The 23913-nt window shown below is 37.6% G+C and overlaps 1 protein-coding gene across 7 annotated transcripts; it reads right to left on the reverse strand.

The window, feature by feature from the left end:
• Positions 1-490: 490 nt before the first annotated feature.
• LOC144667503 (uncharacterized) lies at positions 491-23133 on the reverse strand. Of its 7 annotated transcripts, XM_078528926.1 has the most exons (7): positions 17824-17904; positions 14953-15062; positions 13008-13064; positions 6561-6684; positions 5536-5814; positions 1735-1881; positions 491-1084 (listed from the first exon to the last, which is right to left on the reverse strand). In XM_078528926.1, exons 4-7 carry the CDS (start codon positions 6639-6641, stop codon positions 950-952), a joined length of 642 nt encoding a protein of 213 aa, XP_078385052.1. In that variant the 5' UTR covers positions 6642-6684; positions 13008-13064; positions 14953-15062; positions 17824-17904; the 3' UTR covers positions 491-949. The 7 variants fall into 7 exon arrangements, with proteins under 7 accessions (XP_078385052.1, XP_078385056.1, XP_078385053.1 ...); XM_078528930.1 differs by lacking the exon at positions 13008-13064; XM_078528927.1 differs by lacking the exon at positions 14953-15062 and having other exon boundaries at positions 17824-17844.
• Between the last annotated feature and the right edge of the window lie 780 nt (positions 23134-23913).

Below are 23913 nucleotides of genomic sequence, written 5' to 3' on the forward strand. Positions count from 1 at the left end.
GTTTCGAGGGTCAGCACTCTTTTGGAGCACTTGGTTGCCACGCATGAAGAAAATAAAAGCTCTCTGACTTTTCACTGATTAAAAAACAAATTTCACTGACTATAATATGACTGACCAAATGAAAAGTAACCATTGTCCCCTTTTTAACTGAAAATTAATTTTCGATGAGCATGATTACACGGTACGCTCATTATCAAAACTTGCAACAACTTAAAAATAAAATTCCTAACTTCGACAAGACATATAGAATCCATCTGACCAGATACTAATTGCCGGGCAAGTGGCAACCTTGAACTACTCTGATAAGGAGCCAACGCTCAAAAAATGCCTGTAATCAAAGTATTTCAAAATGTATTTTGATTACAAAATGCTTTCAACTTGCCAACCTCCAACTACATTTTTAATTCTTCGGTTGATATCAGCACTTGTAACTGTTGAATTTATTAAGTTTTTTCCATTACTACTCCATTCAAAATATTTTTTTAGACTGCTGTGGCTGTTAGCGTAAGTAACCAATGGTCAAAAAGAAGCCGTAAGAATTTGACACGCTACTTTAAACTGTTTGGATAACAAGACTACAGCTTGTCCTAGCTCAGCCTGTCCTAACTCAGCCCGTCACGGACGCTCTAAAAAGCCTGATATGCATGCGTCCGAGTGGCTGTATTTTATGATAACATGTTAATATTACTTTCTGTATGTTTACCAAACAACTAGAGTGAATAAAACAAAACTTGCAGTCATTTTCCTACATGATTCTACAAAATAGCACATTCTCAGTTTCTCATGTCTATAGATGAAACGCCACCAATAATCCGAGGTGATAAGACACGTAGGACAGGACTGTTCGACTCCAGCGTAATTCATCTTGATGATTTTTCATCAAACCTCACGTGACACGAGTTCCACTCTTCTTGTGCCATGGAAGTTCTCATTTGCAATCCAGCAGAATTTATGCATACCTTTGTTCTTGTTCGTCCTCGTCGAATTTTAAACGTTGGCATCTGTGTTTCTTCAGACCCCATCTTGTTGTTTTGTAGGGGGTACATGTGAGCCCTTCGTCGCAAGGACAATCTCTAAGACCAGGCTGAAATGGTAAGAAAGAAAACACTAAATTCAAGTAAACTGCATGGTAAGTGATTTTCAGACTGTTCTGGGCTTAAATTTCTCCCGGTCTAGAAAACCTTCTCTGCAATAGCGGAAAACTGTCAAGTTTTGTTTTTGTTTTGTTTTGTTTTTGTAAGATATTGTGATTTCAGTTTTTCTACGTGACTACTAGCTACTACTAGAAGCACATCGGCTATACATGTAGATCAGTGGATGTTCGTTAGGGTAAATCGACTGATCAAGAGCTTGGCCTGAAACTCCTGGTCTTTTTTTGTTTTTTTGTGACTATTACTTACCTGACACAAAGAAATGCTTAGTTTGATAAAGTGCCACATGGCTAATAAACATTTCTGTTCATATTTTTGGCACTCTAAGTAAGTAAGCTTTCAGACCCTAAACCCCTTTAAAAATTTATTTTTTAATATTTTTTTTTTTTTTCCGCGGAGCCGCTTATCGGGGCGCAACATTTCTCCTAGTCTGCGGCGAGCAATCTCCCTTTTGTTTTAAATTCCGTGGGGGCGAACGCGAAAACAGCTCTCTCCGATATACAAGCGGTAAAGCCGCGAGCGGCGAGTAACTCGGGCCGGCCCGCGCGTATTTATCGTGCAGGAATTGCGACAGTCTACTTACCAAAAGAACAGGCCTGCATCTGTGTCCTTTTTGTGGTCTTCGCTTGCAATATCCTTTAGTACTACTGTATCTTATACAACATTCGTCTTTTTTGCATTCGTTCCAATTTCTACATTTCCTCTTTGGGTATGAATGTACATCTTGGTACTGCAATGTCACAAATAATGATAACATTAGATACGAGATGCCAGGTGATGTACAATTTATAAAGTACTTTGTGTATATAGTCTGATTTAGTACTTTTAATATTAGTTAGGACCTTTTTGAAAGCCACTGTATATAGTGAATGAAGGCTTTCTAATAAAAGGTTATTATTATTTAGTGGTAGTTTGTTTCAACCAGTTCCCAGTTGAACGCTGTAAAAGTTGTCGTTCAAGATGAGAGGTATTTCTGTTATTGCTAGTTAGTATGGAAAGTGAAACAATTTGTTCTTTTGACGCAACAATGCAGAAGCAAAATCCCTGCAGCAAGACAGTTACTTTGATAAGCGAACGGTCACCAAAAAATAAAAAAGCATGACCTTGCATGATGCAAGCTTAAAACGCATGAGCTGTAAATACATTTGAAAATTCCAATACCGGTAATCACTCCGATTCATGTCACGGGCTTTTTATTTTATTGCAGCTGTTGAGTGGTGGAAGCTTTTCGCAACTATTTAATAGCGTGCTTTCGCGGACAATCAAACAAAAAACGCTCTGTCAATATTGGCTTTTTTTATAATCAGTCATCTTCTTGTAAAGGTGTATGTCACTAAGAGGGTTTTGTTTTTTTCGGAAAATTGTTCAGTGCTTAATATCGCTTAAGAACAGGATGTTTTTTGACTGTAGAAACAATCTGCTCTCGATGGCATGGATTTAAGATAACAATCTGAAATCGAATGTAAAACCAAAAGATGGTTCACTTTCTTATATCCAGTGATCACATTTTCTTCACTGACACGCGCATGGGAAATGCGCTGTTTACATTACTTTTGTATCACTATTTGTTTATTACATTTCGTTTGGTTAAAAATATCATTAAAAATACTGAGGTGAAGTAGTTCTTCTTAGTCCAAACAATATCACCAGTGAAATTTCAAGTATTAGTCTAATCTTAAACTTTTTTCTAAATATAGGAAAGAAACTAGCTATTTTTAAGACGTTTTCCAGTTGAATCAACTTGTGCTTATTACTCAGCAAATTAAAAAGGTCAAAGAGATTAAGATACAAACGATAAAACTAAAGATTAAGAAACGGCTCTTGATTAACTTTATCAAACCGTCTTATTTTTTTTATCTAAATACCATAGCTTTAGCCTAAGAGGGTTTTTAGAATTTAAACTAATTTTGACCTAAAAAAAGAAAGATTATTCCTAGATTAGAATACAGTAACTGATCTTGAGATAGTTAGAGAAGAGCGTTGTGAAATATTACATTAGGCTGTCACATTGTTATCATATGCCAAAGTTGAAACAGTTATTACAAAGTAATAACAGCTTCGCCAGTCTTTCCTAAAGTTAAAAACGCTACTGTTTTACTTTTTACGCCTTTTCTGGTGTACTTTCCCTTGACCACGGAAAACACGTGAAAATAAGACTCATGGCAACCACGAGGTACTGGAAGTTTGCGACCTTCCAAACGCCTGTCGGCAAATAACTGAAGCTAACTGAGCTCTGTTCCACTTAAGTGGCGGTCTGTGACACACATAAGCACTGGCCACAATCCGGCATTTATGACAACTTGGGTGAGCGTTTTCAGGTAATATCAATTCAAAAAGGCAACTAACAACCGGCCAATAAAATGATGATCATGTCTGACGCAGCATGCTTCATACTTAACGCGCAGATCATAGAACCCTTTTAAGGAACTTGCTTTGATCGTGTTGGTTGGTTGTCGTTTTAGTGTTTGAACCTCTACAAAACACGCTGCAAAGCTTGGTGACTTGTGGAGGCAAAAAACGTTTAGAGTTTTAGCAGGACTGAGCGGGTATCGTGAGTGCGAAAAATCCGAGTCACTTTGAAGTGTCCGATATGGCTTTGTTATTGGGAAGCCGAAAAGTGATATTGTATCAGTGTATGATGCTTGCATTATATTTGCGTTTATTTGGTACCCGAAATAAAAAAACAAAACAAAAACAAAATGAATTTGTTTTAATTGCCTTCAAACGTGTTTGAATCCAGTACGCCCATCGTGTTTCAGTCCTATCTTCACGCCTCGCCAGTTTCCTGTATACTCAATTAGCAAGTTCTTACGTTATCTTTCACATCGTGTCTATAACAAAGAGCCAACAGAACCGGAAATTGTTAACGGCTTATTTACACTCACTAATCGTCGGCCGGGTTGCAGAATAACGCATTTCAGGTGAAGGTGCATAACAGAAAATGTCTGACAGACCGAAAAACGTAAACGTTAACCACGGTCACTGAGGAACTGTGTGTCTTTAACATTAATTAAAAAAAAAGGTGTAAATGATGATAATTAATGAGTTCAGTGCTGTTGCCAGCGGCACGCGCCTAAATATGCGCTAATTACCTTTTGGTGGTTTCACCGGCTGTACTTGCTTTATAAAATATAGTTTTCCTTGGGAAAGTGGACTTTCGAACTTGGAACAATAGCAACTTTCAGATTAATTTCGTTCTGTTTTCTTTCGCGTGGGTTGTGGATAAAAAGATTAGCATATAATTTGTTGCCGTCGGAGCTCAGCGCAGATTTTGTTTAGTATATTGAGCTTACTTAATCACTATGAAAGAACACGCTATTGTGGGCTGAGCTTCTGTGTAAAGTAACCGTTGGATGAAAAATGATCGGCAGGCCAGGGTTAAGAAAAATGGCGTGAAGAAAGTGAAGCACCATTCTTTACATTTGGTTGTTCAAACTCCTCTCCTCAAAATAAACAAATATTAGATGATTACTGCGTCCCGATTATTTTTATTATTATACGCATTTTAATTCCTGACATTTTGTTACGAATGGACAATTTTATATTGCAAAAATAAGCTAGGTGATCCTATAAATAACTGAACTCCCAAATCGTGTAAAGTCCACGAAAATGAATTGGCTCTAATCACAGACCCTGAGCATGTCCTATTAGTTTTTTCACTTTATGTCAGCAAATCTATTAATAGCTAACAAGCTATTTTAGCGTGCCACCAACTGCGAAACTAATTTTCTAATGTCAATGTTTTGATTGGAGTAAGCGAAAAAAAAATACTAGTGAGCTAGAACGGAAAGAGAAATTTGAAACTTCCATTTAATTGAGATAAGGGGTGATGTACGTGCCAGAGAAGCATTTTTTATGATAAATAATCTGGGATTTAGTAGGAGTTCCTTTGTTGCAGAGGGCGTTTAGCGCAGGTGGGCAATACGAGTGATCAAGAAGGATTTTGACCCCACTTATTCACACGGTGAAATGACCCATGAAATGGATGACTCCTAGCGACAGAAAAGCGGTTTAACAACCTTAGCAGCTGGACTACCTAGCTTGGATACATGAAAATACTTACTAGATAGACATCATTAACTTGCTATAACAATTAAGGGTAAGGAATCAGAAAACACACCAAGGAAATGAGCAATTAACTGTTAAAAAACAACCCTAGCTGCAGGAGATTCCGGAGCAATTAACCGTAATTTTTTTGCAATTAGTTTTGAAATAGCTCAACAGGAGAGCAGTAATGAAGTCTCGTGCACTTGTAATTAGATCTTTTAGCCTTAATATATTCTGTTTTGAACGTGTTAAAAAACGTTACAGCCTACCGCGCATAAGAACATGTGGTTAACCATAGAGAGTAAATAATCATTAAGTTTATGAATAATTATCTTACCCCCACGAGACTAGTTGACTTGATGTCGTCTCGCGATTTCTTATGCAACTTTTTCTTGTTCTTTTTCCGCCTTCGTTTTCTTTTTCTTTCCTCCTGGATACTTTCAAAGGCATTTTCAGACACTAGTTTTGTCTCCTGTTGGGAGAGGTTTTCACTTGAGACCGCGACGGGCGAAGTGTTTGGATGCGAGCTGTTCCCGCCGTGTGGGTCAAATAAAGTAGACCACCCTCTGTTGTTCGCCACGTGCCGTCCATGCGGCTTGTTAAGTGACTTTTTTTTCTGTTGGCGAAAAGCTTATAGGTTACTTCACCAGATTTAAGTTCTAAGACTCAGGTGCTAGTTAGATTTACAACTGAGGTTTTGTAGTTCGCTTTATAAGCCAAGATAACAACGTTCCTTAGATCAACTTGGCATTGTTTTTACGGGCATACAAATAAAGATAAAAGAGCATTTTATGGCATTGTTTGGATCGATGCTAATATGCATAATAAGCACTAATCTTATAGAAATATCTTTGGTTGTATGCGGCTGTCGGTTTACCAACACTGATGGAATCTTGACCTTGACTGAAGAATGTCGACGTGGAAATAGATAAAATCTGTCAGTTGGTCAGTTTTTCACTTGATGATTTTGTTAACCTTTTGTGTCTTGTAAGTTTTGAAGTCGAGTAACGAAAAAAGAAACGACATAAAAAACAAATAATTCTCTAATCCCTAAGCAACAATTGACATGGAGTCTTGGCAAGCAGTAGTTTACGTTACTGCTTAATTGACCACAATTGGAACGCATGTCCACTGTTTGATTGATAATCTTAAGTTAGGAGTTTTCCTTTGGTTCAAACAACACGAACTGGTAAGGACACATCAAGCTGAGTCCACGATATTGCCAGTGAAACTCAAACTGAGCGGCTTAACCGTGCTCACAAATCCACGTGTCGATTACGCTTCGCTCGTGTACCAAGCAACAAGACAACAAACAGCATTGATGAAAAAATAAAAACGGTCACTTGCCGTTTAGTCGCTTACCTTAACCGACGAAACAGAATGGCTGCAAAACACGGAAAAGTACAAAGCAAAAACAAACATGAGACTCCATGAGATTTCCATTGGGCAGTGTTTTGGTCTCAACTCTTGAACTGCGTTGGTCGATCTGCAACAGTGAAGAAGTAACACGCGTTATAAGTTAACTGCCGTGCTAGTCATAGTTCTGGTCACGTGGCACATACATGTCATTAACCTTCAAATCCAATAGCCATGCAGAATAAGCTTATTTTTATTTCGCGGTCTTGCGTACGACAAGCACATTGTTTTCCGCTTGCGTGCGGCCTTTTGTTTGAAGGCGGTTTTGTTTGCCCATTTCGAAAACCGGTCTCTTTTCATTAAACTCGGCAAATACAGCTGTAAAAAATATCATGTTTGTCCTCTCTGCCGCTTTAGAGCGGGCTGATAAGACATTTTTTTGCTTAGTCTGATTTGGTGTAAATGAGGTCAGGAAGTAGAAACGGAATTTCTTATCGCGGGCAAGAGAATTAGCACGCCTTAAAAGTATTTAAAAAGAACTCTTACCTAAATCTTAACTGTAAAAAGAGTAACGTAGCCACCAAGTATACAATAAGTGCGTTATTAACCAATCGTGCTGAGTGGGTAATTGAAAGATAAATCATTGTATAGAATGAAAAGTTAAAGCGAGAGCCATCCCTCAGTAAAGGAATGTGAACAATGTAGAAGTAATGCAAGTTATTTCAGCGAGAAAACAATCGGTTGTAATGCATGACTTGCAGACTGATCAAGCGAACACCTGCCTGATGCGCGTAATGAAGACTATTTCAATTTCATGTTCTTTCTTCCTCATAAGTGTTGTGTAGGCAGTGCCCAAGCATCTAATAAATCTCTATTTGCTCTTCCGATCTCGAGCGTTTGCTTATTGGCTATTCTTGAGTTTATTGATATGATTGAGTGGACGAATTATAATTTGCGTCACCCACACGAATGCGCGTGCCACGGTTGTGGTGCTAATTAAATACGGTAAAACAAAATGTGCTAATTTTGCACAAGAGAATTGAGCATCGCAGTTGTCTCTTGTTTTCTTTAATCTGCTCTGACGACATTATTTGGCAGTTAGCAAGCTGAAGCTTCCCTTCTAGTCTTTACAGCGTCGTTCTAAGTTTGGCTTCAGCACGATTCCGCGCTGGTAGCGGGCAGGAAAACTAAGTTTAGTCTTTTTTAGTCGTTCCAGCTACGTTCTGAAGTTATGGCTGACTTACTTTATCCTGTTTAATACCTGACATGTGTTTAATAATACTAATTTGATACCTCGAGCGTCGACGAACTAGCAATCAATATATAAACCGCCTTTCTTTAAAACACTTTCAGAATCTTAGTGAAAAGGGAAGAGAAATTAGCAATAACAACAACGACAATAAGCTCTGTATGCATGGCCAGAAATCGTTACAGCATTTCAAAAGTTCAAGCTTAATTTACAAAAACGATAATGAATCATGGGGCAAAGAATAAGTAAAAACTTGGGCAATATAGACAGAAAAGACTGCTTAAAACTTAAGTCCAAAATGTGTTACAGTATTTTCATCTTTGTTCAGAGGATCTGGTAGTGTACTAAGACCCTCATTGTGATATGACTCTTATCGAATGTGTAAGCTAGATTTACGTTTGATTTGCGGGGTTGTAAAGGTAGAATGAAGAGGTGGGTCCTGTTTAACAAACTTGCTTATCGTGCTAAACTGGTTTCTTTATTCATCGATGACGTAACAGTGAAAAGTAACTAGAGGGCCGCGTGCCATATTGGTGTGTTTATGCGGTACCTGTTTCTTATTTAGTAAATACTAATATTTAAACACGTTACAATTTGAATTCTGAAACACGAGTTTTGTAGTTCTACGAATAAAGTATAGAGTGCTTTCGTGTTACTGAAATAAATTTGATGGTAGCAGCTAAACCCTGCTTGGCGCCAGTACTTTAGATTGGTCTAGAGTTATTATGGCCATAAAAAAGTTACCCACACATATAATGGGCGCAATTAGTGAAGAATAAGCTTTTCGTGTTTTGGTCATTGTACTACGGATTAACTCAACATCTAGAATGTTCCAAGAAGAACAATACGCCTGTAAATGAATTTCTTAGCGTCAGTCAACCATTTCTATTGCAGGTGTTTATGTTTTTATGGAGGTTTTTGTGAGGTTCAGCCAACAGTTTCAAAACTACACCAACCAGCTCAGTAAACTAATCCTACTATAAGGGTTCAAGTCAGTAATGCGATAAGAAAGAATTAATCTCGGTTTTAATTAATTTTATATTGTTTTTAGCTTTCGCGGCTTTTTTTTCACGGAGAATAACAGGAACTCGAACCGAAACAACGTTTGTTTTAGAACGTCGTAGACGATTGGGAAAACAAGGTAATCATGTCTTAGCTCATTTTGTATCGATCCCTTTCAAGCCATGCATGAGCGAATGATCACAACGCGAGAAAATATGACAGGGGAAAAATAACATATATAAGCATTTAATTTCGTCTCTATTCATAAACTGAAAATGAAACAAAATATAGAAAGTTCCAAATTTTCTTTATTGAAAATGTAGATGCTTTCTATTTTTTCCGTTTAATATTCTTGCAGCATTTGTCTTTTTATTGTATTTTAGATTTTAATTTATTTTAAGATTTAACATTTTTTTTTTCAGAGGACCCTGCTGAAAACCACCCCTAGGTGATTGGGGGCCCCCTCTTAAAATTTTTTTTTTTTTTTTTATTTTATAACTATATTATAATTAATGTTGGTAAATGGTATATCCACCCAAGTATGCACTGTACACTATGTTTTTTCGACTTAGAAGTCTTGAGATTGGTGTGAAAAACGAAAATTGGGGTGAAAAATATATTTAAGTATTCTTTTTTTTAACCAGCCGAGCATGTCGCGTGATCTCTCTGTGTAGTAGATTGGACGTTCGGTAAACGGACACAATGCAACCAACTGCAATCAAACCGGTGGAATATATTATAGGTACTTTAATTGGATTGAATTCGATTGCGCGTTTTTTTTTTTTTTTTTTTTTGTAAGGGAGGCGGGAGACGGGAGACGGGAGGCGGGAGAGGGGTCTCGTTCGTGGATTAGGGGTATCAAATGGTCTTTGCGAGCATTTTCGAGATGCGAGCACAGCGTTTTTTTTTGCGAGCACGAGCATTGACAAAGTTAGCCTTGCGAGCAGCGAGCACTTTTCAAAAACCTACCTCTACAAAAAACCGCGCACGCGGACATTTAAAAAAATGGGAGACACAAAAAAACAACCCCCCACATATTTTTTCGGCTTCGCCCCCAGGGCCTTTTTTTTTTTTTCGAAAACGTGTGTTGATGACTTGAGTTCGATTTCGTTCAATTAATATACCGAACATCTGGTAATTAATGTGTTACAAGAATGATTTTGAAAGCATGTTATATTTCTCCAAATTTGTAACAAAAGATAAAAACACTGTAATTGCAGACGAATTTTCATTTTCAGGATAATGTTTTCCAGATCAGCATTTTTAATCCGTCTAAAGTCACCTTAAATCTTTTAAAATCTTAACCATCCTCGCTATTCCTTTTAGATGATTGCCGCTTCTTTTTCTATCAAATAAACCGAATTCTGAGATTTTCTTCCGTTTGAAGTAATGAGTTTCAACGTTTAAGTCACCAAGATGGAAAGTCAGAGCGAAAACTGACAAATCAACTAAGCAAACATACAAATAATGACAAATAATCAAATCATAACTGAAACTATTCAAAGGTTTTAACCATTTCTTCTGAAATTAGTTGACTGATGCCTAAGTGATAAAGTATTACTTTAAAAGACTGACTAAGTTTTGCCTGAATTGTATTCTAGTCAATAAAAATTTTCGTCATGGCATGGATAAACCGGTTACAGCTGTCAACTGATTTATGTGTTAACCTCTGCCGTTGGCAATACTATATCTATAGAAGCCAAGATGTGGAGGCCCGCTTCTCAGAAGTTAGTCAGGAACGAAAGTTCCTTACGAGCAAGGCCGGAGTAACTGGTCTCACTGGTCTTAATTATAACGGTTGGCTACCATTTTTGCAATAACAAAAAAATTTAGGTCAAATTCTTCACTTCAGTTCAGTAACCTGACTGTAAATTTTCCGCATACCGCACTGAAACAAGAGTACTGCTAGTACTGGCGAGTTAGACTCCAAAAGCAAGGCCTATTGGGCCAAAATCGATCAACCATTTCTACGAACCGACAGGTACTATATATTGAGACTGACTGGTCGGCGCCATACTTAAGTCACTTAATAGCGTTTATTTGCCTTTGTTGAAAAAGAAGGACAGAGTTCTCTCTTGTTTCGCATTCGACGCCTTATGAGCGGCTTATGTTCTCTTTTTACCGGAAACGGACTAATTTCCATGCTAGTCGTGGACCACCCTTTTCTTCTGGTGTATATTGAGTTGTATGATATAAGACTGATACTAAAGTGCCTTACTTATTTACTTACTGAAGTGACTTACTTACAGAGGCCCATGGGCTCTGTTTACTTACGTTTTGCTTCAAAGGGTGTCTTTTAGACTTAGCTCAAACTGTGGTTCACTAGTAGTTATTAGGCTTTAAAACATCACTTATATGGAATTATCAAGAAGTCATGTTACACCTTTGTTGCTCCAAAGGGATATTTTTACTACTCCTATGGCAGGAAACTGTAATCATACTGTCTAGTCGGTAAAATAAATATACCATCAAAATGAAAACGATCTTTTAAAAGTGATTAAAAAATTCTCGTTCAGACAACGTAATTTCATTAATCCAATCCGAATACTGAAAAGCGGATATTAAGGCTGATTAGTTTTTACAAACAGAGTTTTTATTCCTCAAAAGTCTGTTTATCAAAGATCCCTGGATAACAGCTTGCTGTTTTTTTAGTTTATTTACTTTCCTTCTTTCTGTGTAATTTCTTGTCCTGTCATTGGCTAATTTTCATTATCAATTAGTCCAATAAGAACACAGACAACTTATACGCTTTTATGTCTTACGCTCATTATCTAGGTGCTGCTGCTTGAGTTTGGGAGAAGCGCTTTATAGAGCCACAGTTATTTTGGTAATGTTATGACTCAATTGATCACAAAAATGGAATGCCATGGAAGCATTTAAATCCTCTGCATTGAAATTGTTAATATTCCTATTTGGGTGGCAGTGTCACTCAAAGTTATCAATTCACCCCTAACGGCTGTCTTAAGTCGAAACAACATTTTTTTCTGTAAAACGTAAGTTTTAATTATCATTCAATGAAATACGATTCAAAAAGCATCCAAGGCCAAATGTAGGCCATTTCTTAGAGAACACACGTCAGTAATACGAACAGTTTAGCAATTTAAGCTGTTTAAAATTGGCGTTTAGTTACATACTTTTTCAGGAGATTTTTCAGGAGCATGAGTCACTTATTATTTCTTGTTTCACAAAAAAAGAAAAATAAAGAAAAGAGAAAAGTGAGATTATCCGCCACACACATGTACGTGTTTCATTATCTATGATGTCATCAGTGGAATGGACCTCCTTCGCAGATCTTCAAACGCCATTTGAAGGGACTTCACAGAGATTACAGAGGTCGCAACCGGGCTATTAAAATAAATTAAACTATTGTAGGTTAGGTTTTTGAAGAGGATAGAAAAGGAAGTCGAACAAAAACTCCTTGCTCTTGATGGTTTGAAAATTGGAGATAGAACAAAAGTGGCTTACAGAGCTCAGCTTGCAGTGAGTTACAAAGTAGAGGCCTTGTACGTGACAGAACTGAGTCAAGAGCTTCTTATGCGTCAAACAAAGCACAAAATAAATAGAGTATCAACTTGTGCTTAAATTCGAGACCGCTCTGCCGAATTCTCGAGAATCAAAACAGCTACGTGTTTTTATTGGAGTTCTGTGCCAGACAAACACTAGAAAAGGCGATTTTTAGGCTCTTGTTCCGTCCTAGTGCTGCTGCATGGCTGCTGATGAAAATTCACTGGAAAGCAAATGCCGACGGATCAAGCAATCGAAAAGGTTCGGTTAAAATTAAAGATGAAGGAATCAAATGATGCTGATGACTTGAGAACACCCAACAGATCTTTTTATCGTTTATGGCTTTTAAGGCAAATGTTAAAACATTCTTCTGCATTGTTACTCATCTATTATCCCCTACTTTTGAACGATTCATCAGGCCGGACATTTTGCCTCTTTGTAACATGATAAACTACTGTAGATGTTTTGTCTGTTTTGGTCTGGTGAAATCAACTCGCAACTGCACGCAACTTTCGCTTGTTATATGTACGACTGGAAACTTATGCAATGTCTCGCTTTGGGTTGTCATCAGGATCCACTCTTTGTAAAAATAATTACTGAATAAAGTAGATTGTAAATGCATCATAGGATGGAATTATAGCTAGAGAACACGATCACGCAGGACTTAATGAACGTTATAATCTAAATGATGTCCTCACCTTTTATCAGCACGTTTTTAGTTTTCGTTCTCGAAGCGCTTGGTAACTGAGTAGGTCCTGCGGTGGTTCAGTTAAGGAATAGGAGATGTATTAAAACAACGTTATAGACTTGAAGTACTCTGGGGAATTTCCGTTAGTGGGCAGCCAGTTACTTGGGTTTGTGCCATGAAAACAGCTACTGATCTCATATAGCTGATTAGCAGTATTTATCTAGAAGACTTGAAGGCTCTGGGAGATATGAAGATGGAAAGGGATTTAAATCATCTCAGTAAATAATCGACTGATCAATAAGACAGATTGAAATACCGATTTTAATACGACATAACGGGTGTGGTGATTGGTTTAGATCCTTACACAAACAATTAGTGATTTCAAAAAGAGAAACAACAAAACTTACCCCAACAGCGAAGTGGCCAAAACAACTTATAAAAATCAAAGAGAGGAATATACTTTTATTGAAACTTGTTTTGATATCTTACACTTGGGGCGTCCTATTGGGTGACCTTTTTCTATGTAGGGGGTAACAAGTTTATCTTATGATCCGTTGTGGTATTTTAAAACACAATTATGTCATAGACAAAGTTCATAAACAAACGAATGAAGCTGTTGAGTAATCATGAGTAATTGACCAGCTCTTCTTGCACGTGTTATCAATTTTTATCAACTTAGCACCATGAACAGCGGCAGTCAAGCAACCGACCTCGCTTTAGTGGAATTCTTGCCATTTAAAAATCAGCTTAGACATAAAATAATCCAGTTAAGAGAGTTGTTTTGTTTTCCTCTGAAAAGCCTTTACATGAACTTTTCCATCTGGTGCATGTCTCGAGAGTCACAAATCGTTCTTGACCATCTGATCTTTTCGCTGCCGTTACGTATTTTTTTAACTGTGTAGCGATCAGCTCGGACATGTCAACAGACAGGGCACCTTGCAGGAGGTCCTGCCGAAATTTGTTGATCTTTAATTAAAGCGCATTATTCGTTAATCACTTTAAGGGTTTAGCCAACAATAAACCAGTATGGGTTTCGTTTAAAATCTGAAAAATGTGATTGCTAGGTGTTGATACCTAATTTAGACACGCCCAAAAGTCACCACATCGAGTTCATAAACAATTTAATTTTTTTTTTTCGTTCCTCGGCAGCTTTCAAAGTTCTGGTTAAAATCTAGGGGCTGTTGCTGTTATTGTTGTTGTTGTTGCTGTTGTTATTGTTTGAAAATATATTAACAGTTTTTTTTTAAGAAATGTCATGTAATAATAACGGTTAATGAGGCTGGGTAGCAATCAACTGTAATAGCTGGGCGATAAAGAGTTTGTTTAAGCGTGTTTTGCTGCTTCCGGATTAAATTAGTTTTCTGTTCATAAATCTAATGTCAGTTTTTTGCTCAAGTTCATGGATAATTTTTACCTTCCGTTTTTCTAATGCTTTAGGAAATCGGCATGCCATTTGCCATGCCTGCGTGCATGTATTTTAAGCACACTTAGGGACATCCGGGGTCACCATATATCAGACAATTCTTAATTACATTTGAATTTGTTCGTACCTTAGTCACAGTCCTCGCACAATGATTTTAGGACTTCAATTTGCATTTTAAAACACTAAAATATTATGTTATTTTCACCATAAAACTAGTAAAAGTTTAAATCGTTCAAGAATCGAAAAAATAGTCATTGTGAAGGGTCAAAATTGGTCACGAACAACTACTGTGAAACCAGGACATAAAACTGACGAGTAAAGATCAACCAATGAATAATTTGACCTGAGACGTAAAACCGAGTTATCCAGTCACAGATACATGAATGTGGAATAGTGTTATGATGTCATCACGAGCAGATACTTCACTAACAAGAAACCTGCTGCTGCCCGGCACCCAGCTGATATATTCAGGGCTAATATCAAGGTCATTCACTAAGACAACTTATTTTCTTCTCAACTGAGTCACACTTACCACGCCTGATTGGACACTTAGCGGGCAATACCAATCGAGCTGTCTTTCTCACCAGTCTCAAGGCAAATGGCTCGTCTATAACAACTTGTGTTGTGATCATATGTGAAGGTCTTCATACAATTACCAACTGTATTAAAAATAGATCATAAGTGTCTGCTTACATCCTATTTATTGCGTAAGCTAGTCAACAGCTAGCATCACACAACCTTTGCCATACACGCGTCTCCTCTTTCGTTTCAAAGCAAAGCTTTAGTTACATACTAAAATGTCTGGTCAGGGAACTCACGTCCTAAAATACCTAACAAAAAACTTCTCTTGTCCAGAAAATCGAGAAGTACTCTATTGAAGAGTGATTGAAGAAAAAAATATGATAAAAATAAATAGTGACCCTGAACTCCAAATTTGAACTTTTGAAGGGCTTTCGTTCAAAATGGCCAACAGATTACTTACAGAGCATACAAGGTATACGTTTAATCTTGTTCCTCTAGCACTGTTCTGTCAACAGAATCTGACTATTCAGAATTCCCTTTCCTCGGCTTCCTTTCAGATGTCACTGCATTAAATGACATTGCCGTAATCTCTGACGGAAAAAATGCATGACATGTTTCAAACCATGATTGTTCGGACAGTTTACCTTACATGTTGTTATTTGGAGCAAAAAAAAAAAAAAAAATCTGCGGTACTTTTCGGCCAACTTCGATCATTCACAAACAAAATACCTCCTAGTAATTTGAGGTCCGGTTCGGTGCTAAAAATGATAAAGAAAAAGTATTATTTTTAAGTCTGATAATTCGTGATTATGGTCACGGGTTGTCGTTCTTTTGTTATTTATGTAAATTATTCCTGAATGGGGTGATAGAAATTTTGACTGTAGGTCAAAGTTTTCTGTAAGTCGACTAAGAATTTAATATCTGCATTTATTCTGGCGTAGATTCTAAGAAACGGCAACTTTGGTGGTCCAGGTCTTGGCAATATATTTGCCACCTCTTCACCTCTAAACGAACAATCCTTTACTAGAGTGAAAAGCATGTCAAAAGTCCTAAATACTGTCCCTTATCAGTTAAAAATAAGACACATTTTAAATACCCGTTTAACCTTCGTAAAACAACTGTCTTTTCACACTCTAAAACGTTTTTAACTGGAAATCGTTATTTGTTAACAGTTTAAAGTTTAATTTAAAATAGAAATGACTGTAATATCAAAATCCGATTATTAACTTCAATAGAAGCGCTACGATTAACGAGGCATATGAACAGATGACTGTGGTTATGGCCAAATGCCCAAAAACTTGATTATTTTTCCTGAGCTGAAAAGGTTAATTTCTTGGGCCATTGTTGCACCCAATGCAACTAATAAAATATGATCTCTCTGAATTGGAAGTACTATTGGTGGATCTCTCAACAAAGGCCTCACAGTTACTTGCCGCTATTCGGGGACATTCGGTAAAAAGGGTAAGGTTTTAAAGACTTTAAGCCTTTTTGGTTTCTGACTACTATGGAAAGATTCTGACCATTAGGGTGTTGTTTGCGCACCCTTGTCAGCAGTTAGGTATAACTATTAAAAGAAACTATTTTTTATCACTGTTGTAAGTGATCCCCTATGAAGTGCGATTTAACATCGGAAATTTGTAGCCCTTCACAACAACCGTTTTACGTAATGCAAAGCTGTTTCTGGGTAGGGTCTGGTCCGAATTTGGGTATCGCCTTTCGGATCAGGTCTTTCATGGGCATGGGACGTGAAAAATGGCATATTTGGTGTGAAATGATGGAACAAGAGGCACGTCGCAGCTCCCCCACCCCTCACCCCCAGGGTACACCGCACAAAATTGTGTTCAAAATTTTGTGCAAGTATATTAAATTTCATCTTGGCTTGCGCAAGGAAGAAAAGAAGACCCACAATTTCACAATATTACCTCATGGCGGCTATGGTGTTTCGCTGAAATACGTTTTCTTTCGTGGACTATACAAGTGTAACGAGCGACGAAAGATTAGTCTTGTTTTGTTAAACGAACAATAAAGTCATTGTAGGCTAATTTTTTGGGCGGTGAGAGGATACACAACGCCATTTCCGTCTTAGGTCGATTTAAAACATTTAAGATTTATATCGGAGACCTATCATATGCGGACGGCCCAACACAGTGTATAGTTTGCGGTCAAATTTTCGTCATGTTTGCTGTTATGTCATGGTTGAAAAAAACCTTAATATGAAGGACGCGCAGCTGACAGAGCACTAATAGCCTTCTACACAAACGCTCTTTGTACTCGTGACGTAACAGACTCATTTCATAGCAAGCTCTGCCGTGGAATCCAGCGAAACCTAGACTGTAAGGCGCACCCTCAGCAGCTTTATGACTTTTTGATTTGCTCCGAGACAAAGCAAAATGGTGAATTTTTTTGGGTTAAAAACAAAGTTGCAAAATTCAAATTTTGCTTCTTTTTCGATTGTAAAAATTAGATCTTTATAGGAGTATTTTTGTTTTAATCGAGACCCTTAAAAAACCCTTAAATTTATGTATTTCTTTGTTTACAATGCAAGGATTTTGAGTGTTAAGAATACGTAGTTTGAGAACCGATTTAATTTCTGGAGTGGCATAATGTAGATATTGGATTTTATAAGTGAATTCTGAAACACTTATTTAAGAAATTTTTATGTTTTCATTGTAAAGATTAGACTTTTACAAGGGCATTGAAACCCTTAGTTTGGGAATTACTGTTATCTTTGGTTTATTGCAATGATTGTACGATCGATCTTTACATGGTGTATTGAAACCCTGATAAAATAATATATAACCAATAAGGAGGGGAGGGTATAAAGGTATAAGACTTGCTTTCTAAATAAAATCTGTATATAGCAAAAAAATACCAAACTTACCATCGAAAAAATGAGAGCCGAACGCGGAACAACCTCATTTGATCGTTTTTTTTTTTTTTTTGGAAGGCTCGCGCCAGCTACCTGTTCGCGCGTACCTTTATTTAAACAGTCGCATTGTAAGCGCGCGCAGCTTCGCGCACATACAATTATGCAATGGAAAATCGAGGATTTTCCTTTCTTTTTCTCCAGTATTTTTCTAAAAGGAACAGGAAATATTTTCTCCACTTTTCTATTTAGGTTTATACAACCCCGGCCCCCAAGATAATTAGCTCGTTGTGATCGGTAAATCCTCAGCTCTACATACATGACGTCATTTAGTAGTGTGACTCGCGCGCGTGATCAGAGTTCATAGTCCAAGCATGTCCGAGGCTGAATTTTTCAGAACTCAAAACTCGAGGCCAAAACAAAACAAAAATGTGTTGCTTTACTTCAATCTTCCATGAGAAAAAAAGCTGCCAAATATCATTCATTTCGACGGACATTCATTTGCTGAGTTAAACAAGTTTGGACTGTGGCTAATTTTGCGATGTCCCTGTAACTCCATGAATTGCAGTTAAAAGCTAACTTTCCAAATGGAACAAAGGTTAGTTTGACGTTGTTGTCTCCATTTTCCGTCATTATGTTTATTATCGGTTTAACAGTTCCTCGTAATTAAGAAAAAACACCGTGATCGTGAATTAAAAACAACTAAGGCTCACCAAATCCGGCATTCAACTTTAGAACTAAATGTATAAAACAAATACATTCCATTTTGCCGTGAGTTTGATAAAATCATCTTTTTCTTTTACTTTGGGTCACATTTTGACTTCATCGAATCCCGTTCGAATCCCGTTGAAGCCCTGAATTTTTTTCAGGCTTCTTTATTCCAATTGCTTAAATTGGAAATTCACTGCGACGATCATTTATCACTTTCATATACATCCGCAGTTCATATATGAATCATTTCATATACATTACATCAAAATGGAATCTATTTGTCAAACATGAACGCACGTAAAAGTGTAGGATAACTCGTAAAAGCCGTGGAAATACTCGCCTACGACTCATGTTTCTACAGAATTCCTCGTTCTTCCAGTCGTGTTTCTATAACTCGATCAAATCGGAAACACCGCGGAAAATGTTTTCCATTGCTTAATACAAGTGAAACTCTATGGTTGTGCTGTCAAATGATGGGGTAAATTGAAATGATGGGGTAATATTGAAATCCGAATAACTACTGACATATACGTTTTATTTTGAGTTATTATTTGACAAAGAAAAATTATTTATACGCCACCAGTGTGAATTCAGCGTGAAGTATAGATATCACAAATGAACTTGTATTAGAAATATTTAATCAGGTATATTAGGCAATGTCATGAATAGATATGGAAATACCTTAATAAATTGTTGTTGTTGAATTCTTGATGAGTGGCCAACTAATCTTCGCCGGCGGGCAACAATACAGACGGAGAATAGAATCAGGCTCCCTCAAGGATTATGCCGCCTGCTAGCATCCGGAGTTTAATTTATAGACAACGCAGAACATATCTTCCTTAGCATGCAACAGGTTTTTCGATTATGTCATTGTTTTTTTTGTTTACAGTTCCAATCAAAGACAATTTTTATTGAACAGCATCTTTTAATTTCCTATCAGGCCTGATAAGGCATGCCACCATCAAGACTCGCTAAGTCAATGGCGTCCCTTTCTGATTTCTTAAGGAAAGGGAGTAACAAATCCACTTCGACTAAAGAAGTTCAATAAGATGTCGCTTATCCTTTGATAACGTCAAGCTTATTCACGTGCACGAATTTCCCACCCATATGAGAATGATTCTATTGTTCCAAACATTTTCGGTATTAATTTCAAGGGAAATCGCCAGATTGGCATTATGTATTAGGGATTATTCCTGTAATCATCCGTTATATAACTCATGTTATGTAATTGGCAAGAGCACATTGTAGTGGAAAGGGACCACCAACGTTTTCTGAAGACACTGCATTTCTTTTGCATTTCCATACAGCTCACCTAATGACGGCATGAGTAAGTCAACGATAATTCATAGATTAATATTGAAATGATAAAGTCACTGTCATTTCCACGGTAATCAACGAGTAATCGATAATTATTATTCAGCTCCACTCGGTGCAGATAGTGAGCAAAACGCATACCTCGCGTGGAACCAGTTAAACAGGTTTGTTGTATATCTGCTAGTTTTCTGGTCTACATATCAGGAGACGAGGTCGACTCGCTTCGTCCAATCGTTAAGACACTTGACAATACTGCGTTTAATTACACAACAAAGGCAGTCAGGGGGCCAATAACTAAAATCAACCAATCAGATTGTTCCATTGTCTTGAAAGATCCCCGCAAACCCGCGCAACGTTTCTTTAACTCAAATAAAGATGGCGCCGAAAGAGGTCAAGATTCAGTGGTGACAGTCAGACGGCTAGAAGAGATTATTCTCGCAGAGAAGTCAAACAATACGGTCGTGAAAACGAAGTCCGACGTGAGGACACTTTAAGGGTTTTTGGATAAGCATTAACGAAAAGAACCAGAAACTATGACATCTACAGAGCTTGACAAGCTCTTTCAAAATTCTTAAAAGATGTTAGAAAAGAAAATGACGAAGAGTACGAACCAAGTTTGCTCAACTCTTTTCAACGGAGCGTCCAAGGAAGATGAAGTATTTTCTCGTTGCATCAAGTCCTTGCCGCAAAAGAAAGAGCCTGGTTCAAAGTGGTTATGGAATCACAAAAGAAGAACAAGAGGAGCTATGACAGTAGAGGCAGTTTGCTGATTACAACCCCCTTGTCCTGCAAAGAATCCTCTTGTGGTTTTCTTCCTTGTTCTTCGGTTTACGAGGCACAGACGAGTCCCGAAAGCTGTGCTTGGCAGATGTACTGCTCGAAAAGAATTCCGAAACTGGCCGAAAGCTACTCATTTGGCGGACAGAGAGAGAATAAAAAATACGGCAAGGAAGTTCTGAAACTGGTCACAGAAGTCCTTTTCGTCCAAGGCCCTTCGCTACACAGGACCTCGAGAAATGAAGAAACCAGAAGATCCCTTTTTCTTAGAAGTTAAGCATCAGTTAAACAGAAGTGTCGACAACCAGATCAGGTATATTAGGTATATGCGTTCACCGCTAGGTACAAATCAGTTGGGAAAGATGATAAAGTTCCTTGCATTTAGAGCCGTTAAGTTTCGTCAAACTCCATTGACAGTGAAGCTGTTTTTACTGGTGCGAACATTTTGTCCATATCGGGCTGCACTTTCCAAATCATGATAGGGCCGGCAACAATTGTTAAAGAACTAGCAAAGCGTCAAGGGCTAGTCATTGAAACCGACGACGAATATTAGTTTTTGTATTGCGGCCATTTGGTTCTCTTGAAAATGAGGCATCGAGAAAACCGATCTGATGGAGAAACGGATGGAGGACTGTTCGCTGATTAGATGTTTTCAGAAGCTTGCATAACTGCTTAATTCCATCTACGTAGTGCTTCTCCCTATCTCAAGCTTGCAGGGCGGGGATGGCATTGCTGTTCTTCAAATGCCTCCATTAGCAATAACCGTGGAAACCGGGCTCCCCATGGCTGCGCCATCTTGTTGTTGTCAAGAGAGGATGAGGGTGTTGTTTTTTATTTTGAAATAAATCTGTATAATCTGTATTGTTTCATTCAATTGTTACATACAGTAAATGATTAATTACAATTCATTTTTGCAATAGGTAATAGATACACCCAATTGAAGAAACGTTGACCCTGTGAAAAGCATGAACCATGAGCGATATGACCCAATGGTATTCTGGGTAGACAACCTTGGTAAGCTTAGTAATGTTCCTTTTGTTGATTACCAAGATATTTTATTTCTTTGAGAGCCTTAAGAGCATGATTAATACAACCTGTCTTATTATCATGTTTATTCTGTCACAGACGACGGTTATTTTTTTCCGATTTCCCAGTAAACATTTGGGTCGTATCGTTCATGTTTTATGCCTTTCATGGGTCAACGATTCTTTAATCCTTCTGCTAAGGATCTAAATATTGTTATAGCAGGAGATCTTAGCAAACTCTGCTGAGCTTTTCTAAGATGATCCCCAGAGTTCAATAATCTCATTTACAATATGCAATTGTTCGTAAATCGATCCATTATATATACAGGAAGAATGCGTCGAGATCTCCAAAAAAACCTGGGTCACCCTTCAGCTTTCGTATAGTGCAGCTAGCTTGTACAGGCATTCCGTGTTAGTTGGCAATCAGCGCAAAGAACAGAGGAGGGGGGAGGGGGATTTTTTTCCCTCTCCTTCTTTCGCGCTGCTCCCGAACTTGCCGAACGCCTGGAACAGGCTAAAGCGCAGCTTAGATGACACCCTCTAAAACCATACGACCTCATCACCAGCGCGAAGACTGGACGCTAGACAGCGTCGGAAATTGCGGGAGCATTCTTTTGGGACTATTTCGGAAAAGGAATACTCGGAATAGACGGTGATCGCGTTCTTTTGGGACCTATTCCGTTTATGGAATGAACGTAATACTATTCCGTTTATTCTGCTCCCGATAGCAGAATGAAAGGAATTAACGGAATATGGTTTATTCGGAATAACCAGAATATGTGTTCTTTTGGGATTGTTTTGGCGGGAAGTCATACGAGGCCGGCCGGTGTTTAATTGTCACTGGGTGTGACAGAGGAGGTCAATAATCTATTCGAGTTGTTTTATTTATCACGTTTCACTCACAGACAAAACCAAGAAAGCGCCTGAAACTACAAAAACATCGAATTAATGTTATGGATAAATAATCAATGACCGAACATTTTGGCGTATCGTAAATTGCGAATACTCAATGAAAAATCATAAAATGACCGCCATGTTTTTTGATCAGGGATTAGGTAAGGCCAATAAGTAAAATGAAGGTAACTTAAAGAACTTAGTGTATTGACCAACTTCTTTCTATTAACTGGCTAAGACGTTTTATAAAATTCAAGTGCCAGGGGATATAATAACCATTTTAACAAGCTTGACAGAGGCTTGAGTCATATAGGAGAGCATCTAAATGAGATAGCGTTCGTTTTACAATAATTCAGTCGTTTTGTCGCTGTTTCAAACATGATTAATTTGATGACATCGTAGAACATAACTTTGTGTTATTCAATGCTGACAGCGGAGGCATGGTATCTTATATTTGCCTATCAGGTATGCTACTTACTCTGTTAACATATCAAGACTCGCGAAGGCGATGGCATCCCTTTCCAATTTCTGCTTGGCCTTCAAAATGAGCGCTGCCTGAGTGTTTAGCTTTGCTACTTTGCATTTTTGTTACGTTTCATGCTTGTTGCCTTGTTTGTAAGAGAACGCTAAGCCGTTAGGAAGATGTAAGCGAGGTCAAAAATGTTTTCTGTCTCAGAGATCAAATGCTCCCGTATTTGATCTAACTCCTTTTTTCGCGAAAAGTCACGTAGCGAAACTATGCAATTCGTATCACGTCCTTAAATTTGTTAAACCGAATCCACAACAATAGCCTTGATCTATGATCAGACAATTGAGCAAATATCAGTAATTGTTTTTTATTGCAAATATACTTTTCCTTTATGTTCAGTTGAAAGTTAAAAAAAGCTTCAGGCAAAACCCTAACCTTCAATTGCACATTACGACAAAACTTTTTTTAACTGATAAATGAAACTAATCCATACTGTAGGATTTATGGTTATTAATTGTAGTCTTGTTAAAAATGGCAATTCTTTCTTTAGTTAAAAAAAAGTTGCATATTTTATCAGGTAAAGATTATTGGTCTTATTTCTTTAAGTGTTTCTCAGTCATAATTCAAAGCTTCAAATCCAATAACCTTAAACTATTTTTATTATATACACGTTTATTCTCAGATGGCTGACAATTATCATTGTAACGAAAAGCATTTTGACCACTCAGGGAATTAGGAGGTTAAGGCTGAAATATAGACACTTTTTTCGTATATTTATTGGTAATGCGGCTGCGAAGAGATTAAATAATTTGGAAAGTGTTTAATTGAAGAAAGGTACTCATATGGACCTCTCCCTAGCATAAAAAACATCGAAGTCTTAAACAGAAGGTTATATTTCTTATTTTTCATGTTTTA

The sequence above is a fragment of the Oculina patagonica genome, chromosome 10 (assembly GCF_052425735.1).
Source record: "Oculina patagonica isolate OP01 chromosome 10, crgOcupat, whole genome shotgun sequence".
NCBI classification, from domain to species: domain Eukaryota; kingdom Metazoa; phylum Cnidaria; class Anthozoa; order Scleractinia; family Oculinidae; genus Oculina; species Oculina patagonica.